This window comes from Corvus brachyrhynchos, unplaced genomic scaffold, assembly GCF_000691975.1.
Source record: "Corvus brachyrhynchos isolate BGI_N302 unplaced genomic scaffold, ASM69197v1 scaffold255, whole genome shotgun sequence".
Lineage (NCBI taxonomy): Eukaryota > Metazoa > Chordata > Aves > Passeriformes > Corvidae > Corvus > Corvus brachyrhynchos.
In genome coordinates, this window is record NW_008238358.1 from 145,452 (window position 1) to 150,840 (window position 5,389).

Sequence of the window (5,389 nt, forward strand, 5' to 3'; positions counted from 1 at the left end):
CAACAGGATCCTCTTCCATTATGATTCATACCTTGGTGTTTAATAGTGTAATTTCAGGAAAAAGAAACATTTCTACTGTATCATATTTCATATGAGAACATTAAGGGACAAAATAATTTTGTTCTGGTACATACAAAAAAGTGACAGAGTAGGGGAAGGGTTTTGTTATGACTAGACTGGTAAGAATGTAGAATCTGAGGACATCGATTAGGAACGAGCTGTGTTTTCCTTAACTGTAGAAAATACCAAGCAGAATAGGGTATTAAAAAACTAAATTGAATTTGGAAATTACTTCCTGATGTGAAGCTTTGATCTGATGTTTTCTCAGGTCGGTACGATCCGCTATATGGCCCCAGAAGTGCTTGAAGGAGCAGTGAACTTGAGGGACTGTGAATCTGCTTTGAAACAAGTAGATATGTATGCGCTGGGCCTTATCTACTGGGAGATATTCATGAGATGTACAGACCTCTTCCCAGGTAACTAAAAGAACTGGAGAAAACCATAGTAGTAGGAAGTGGCACCAACAACCAGAGCTACTCCCGAGCCCGAGCTTTTGGAAGTGGAGAAGGGAAGTTGTTTCTCAGTTGCTTCTGCCATTAAGTCGGTGCCATCTAGTGTTCGAGGTGGTGTTTGTCAGGACAGTGCGGCTGAGGGCGAGGGGTGCTTCCTGCCGAAAGGTATGACGTGTTCAGGCGGTTTGCAGGCCTCGTGCTGAGTGCCATTTGAGCGTTATTGTTGTTGTTATTATTGTCCAGAGTTTAAAAACATCGAGAGTTAGACTGATGGCAAAGGCATTGTTTCCAGTTCTTAGAACTGACAGAAGTGCCTGAAGTGTCTTTCAGACTTTTCCTCATGAAAAAACACTATGACTTAATATAGCCTTTAGTCAGTCATACATATTTATGAGAGTGACATTGAAAATTCAGGGAAAGCCTCCATACCTGTAACGCAAACCAAAAGGAAGTAGGCTTAAAATTTACACGAGACTGTGCCGCATCCACCATCTTCTTCCCAAACTACAAGAATGAATCTAAAATGCAGCATTCTCTCTACAGTCAAACAGCTGTACTTTATCTGCAGAGGCTTGTAATCTTGCTGGGCTTCCTCCTGAATGAAGTACATGAATATAATCAGTCAGTGGCATTTCACAGAAAGCAGGTGTCATCCTCAGGCTCCAAGACACTCCAAATGTGCCACTGAACCAGTAAAGTCTGAGGATGCTATGCTTTGAAAGGTTGCTGAACAGCACTTAATTCATTTGCAGTTAATTCAGCTTTTTTTTGGAAGTTAGACTTTGGGGAAAGTGGGGAGCATCTCGATAGACAGCAACTTTGATAATGCCTTTCATCAACTCAAAGCCCTTGCTCTGCCTTTTAATCTGTGATTGATTTTTTTTCCCCCTTTCTTTCTTTTGCTAACAGGGGAATCTGTGCCAGAGTACCAGATGGCTTTCCAGACTGAAGTCGGAAACCATCCCACTTTTGAAGATATGCAAGTCTTGGTGTCTAGAGAGAAGCAAAGACCGAAATTCCCAGAAGCCTGGAAGGAGAACAGCCTGGTGAGAAAGAGAATATTTTCAAAGAAACAGTGATTAAACCAGCTTTAGGGTGTATTCATTTCTTAAAAACAATTTTTTAGGTTTTGGGGGATTTTTTCCTCTTTGTTAGTATTTAAGGATTGGGAGCTGTTTTCTGCCTGGACTTGTTAAATATTGAATTCAGTTTTTAAAGGTTATTGACATGAAAATTAGATTTCTTTTAAGGAAAAATACTGTTGTTGTTGCTGCATGCTGCAGTGTGATACACCAAAGATAACCTGTTATATTAATTTTTGGACACTACCTGTAGTATTGTGCATGAAGCACCCATGTGTTCTCTGTGTGCTGAATGAGAACCATGAAGCCATTTTTTGCTTTTGACATCTTATAAACTAATAAAACTGAACTAAAATACCAACTAAAATAGCTGGCAAAAATGTCAATATACTCTTCCAAAACTAAAATTGGTAAACATTGTAATAAACTTTTTTGAACTTGTATAGTCCTCAGAATTTGCAGAGGCTAAAGCTTCTAGCAATCATTTCATTATAACTGCATTAAGAATTTTATATGGGTTCATTTGATCTGCAGTTTTTATTTTCAAGACTATAAACATCATAATATTGTTTGTTGTTTTGAATTAGCGTAGCTGTGGCTTAGAGCCTTGCTGCTGCAGGCCAACAAGTTAGAGCAAGTCAGCTGAACTCTGGTGAGAGAGTCTGTGCTTGCTTTCATCTGCAGCAAAGGTCAGGTAATGTGAATCCCCTTGGCTTAGAGGGGGCTGTTTGTCTTTTATTACAAGCAAAGTGAAATGCAAACAGTTACTGGATTCTACCTGATACAAGGTAATATAGCTTAGTTGTAACTATGAAAATGGTATATTTGACTTATTTGAAAAGATATTTCCAGTTATTCCCTTGTTGAAATTACGCCCTTCAATCTTCAGAGACTTTGGTGGTTGATAAGTTTGTAGCTACTGTGCAGACCAGGAGGAGCCCAAGGCCTCACCTGTGCTCGTGCTTGTAAATACGTAGGAACCTGCTTTCAGAGAGGAGCATAGCCTGCAGTGGTACACTGCAGTAAAACATGTCGAAACCAAGCTGAGAGCTTCCAAGAGAGGTTCTTTTATTACAAACTTTTGCCCAGCCAGTCATGGGGGCAAAGGGGGAGAAGAGGAAAAAAAAGGAATCAGTGCCCAAAGTGTATATGAAATCAAACAACAGCTGTTTCAACTATAAACGTGTTGGCAAATGCAGTGTTGGAAGAACCAAGCTTGACAGCTGTTTCTGAACACAGTTAAAACTAAAACAGTTCAAGATTTGTTTTGTTTTGCTGACTACCATTTTAAATGTTAATTATGTTCTAGCAAGCTGATAGACTCCAGCATTATTAGATGACCCCCATATTTAAAATGCCTAACACAATCTTTGTGTTGTTAGTGGTTTTTTTCTGAATAACAAAAATGTTGGTAACTTTAGCTCTAAGAATTGATCTACACCATTGCTTTACGAGAAAAGAATAATAATAAATGTGTGTCAAAGAACTTCCTCCACCCTATGCCAGTCTAAGATAATATCTGAATGAGCACTCTAGGGCAGATAGTGTAGAAAGCTCCAGATAACCTCACTCTGGACCCAGGTCCCAACCTCCTGTATCTAATGCACATGTAAAAGACTTCTTTCCATTATTTAAAGCTCTGCTGACATGTTGGGTTATAATACCTTCCTGCAAATTCATCCGTGAAAGAAATGCATTTGTCCTTTTCATTTGAGAAACACAAATAAAAAACAATGTTTTATTTTTCATCACATAATTAAGGTACTCAAAAGATGTGGAATCCTGATTTGTGGTTACCTATGCAGTCTCAGTCTGCTTCTGGAACCATCTATGTTATGTTACAGACCTTAATTAGCAGCATTGTTTTTCACAGTGTAAAGCAACAACCTGAGCAGAGGATGTACATAAAATAATTCAAGGGCTATAAACTGTGTTGAGATGTTACAGTATTCTTGTTTCACTTGCCAGAGTGGGATCCACGCTTGACTTCAGAGGTCAGCACTGAAGGATATTAACAGAATAATAGAGTAATGCAGATTTCTGATCCATTCCATCTTTTTGATGAGTGCTAGTACTTGTAAATAGTGCATTTTAGCATAGTTGTCTTTGAACCTGAAATTAATAGAAAACACATAATTGTGGTAAATGTGATGCTAAAGAACTTCTGTTTTGATAACTGTGTGTACAGTCATTACTGTGTTCCTTTCATGATCCTTAAAACATCAAAAGGAAAGGATCTGCTAGAGGACATACAGTATTAAATTAAACACTGGTTGAAACCTGTAGGAAGGAGTCTTGCAAAGAGGCAAGACAGGACATTAGGGTGTCCACTGACTTAGATACTTGGTCTAAACTGTGGTGAAATCAAGTCCTAAAAGCTGAATGAAGGCATTTTGTTGTGGGAGAGAAAATGGATGCAGTACCCTATCTTGTCCTTGTCCCTGAGGGTGCTTTCCAACTTGTGTCCCTCAGCTAAGGGGAGGGTATTGGCTTATCTGCTCTGTGATCTGCTGTGGGAAGGGAGATGAAAGGTTTGCTTGTGGGGGAGCTCGTCCCCACCTGTGCAGCCAGAGCTGCATCGCCAAGCAGCAGGGATTGCCAGATGCAAGCGATGCCAGGAGCCCACTCTGTGGGTGAGGAGCTCTTGGCTCACACTCAGAGCTAGTCCTGGCTTCCACTGCCGGAAGGGCACAAGGCAGTTCTAGCACAAAGACAGTCAGCAGGGCCCACTGAATGCCATAGTGCCCAGCAGGGATTATGCGCAGTCCTCAGTCCTGGAGAGGTTGAAGTAGGCTGTAGATGTGAGCTGTGCTGGCAAACCAGATCCTCTCCATGGGCCATAGACTGGCAGCAGGGGGGCCATAAATGTCTGCCTGGCTTTTGTACTCCAGATGGAGTGGAAACAGAAGTGTTCAGTGCTTGTAATTTCAGTTGTTTCCTCTTTGGTTCCCTGAACATATGGCAGCATGTTTTGGAGGTCTTGAGCTCTAGTCCTGACTGTACAGTTCATCCCACAGTGTGATGCCAGGAACACATGTGTGTTTCTGTTTCTCCACCTGTAAAACAAGTGCAACAAAAACCTTCTCCCATGGCACAGACAAATTCATTGATACTTATGAGACATTTGGATGTCACTGTGGTAAATAGAGAAGACAAGGATGATGAAGTGAGCATGGCTGTTATTTGCATACAGTGTGAGGAAGCAAGGCAGTGGCCATTAGCAGAGCTGTGAGGATAACCATGACAGCATTTCCAGAGTGTCAGCAATCCTTAGTACACAGGTCTCATAAGGCAAGGAGATTGAGCTGAGCATGCATCCATCAGAGGGCTGGCTGAAGGTTGTATGGACATTGGTGAATGCAGCTTTTCCTAAGTAAGCGTCTTCCAAGTTGATGTGTGTATGTGAGGTGTGATAATATTAGACTTGGATATTGCTATTATTAGGTTAAATTAACTTTGAATGCAGTTGTGTATCTTCTGTTTCTCACTTTCACCAGCTTGTAACTGTTTTCATGCATGCAGAATGCTGCCATAAAACAGTAAATCAGAAGCACAATGTAAAGGTAAAAAAACTTACGAGAAAAGGATTTTGTCTCCTGGCAGGCTGTGAGGTCACTTAAAGAAACAATTGAAGACTGTTGGGATCAAGATGCAGAAGCTCGGCTAACAGCACAGTGTGCTGAGGAGAGAATGGCAGAACTCATGATGATTTGGGAGAGAAATAAATCAGTTAGTCCAACAGTCAACCCTATGTCAACTGCCATGCAAAATGAGAGGTAAAAAGAAAGCACATTT

General features: G+C 40.7%; 1 protein-coding gene across 1 annotated transcript in view; it reads left to right on the plus strand.

The window, feature by feature from the left end:
* BMPR2 (bone morphogenetic protein receptor type 2) overlaps window positions 1-5,389 on the plus strand; it is a 60,339-nt gene that overhangs the window by 43,796 nt on the left and 11,154 nt on the right. Inside the window, exons 10-12 of the mRNA XM_017735558.1 lie at window positions 329-476; window positions 1,422-1,558; window positions 5,198-5,370. Of these exons, the coding sequence (XP_017591047.1) occupies window positions 329-476; window positions 1,422-1,558; window positions 5,198-5,370 (458 nt within the window). The remainder of the gene's footprint in view (window positions 1-328; window positions 477-1,421; window positions 1,559-5,197; window positions 5,371-5,389) is intronic.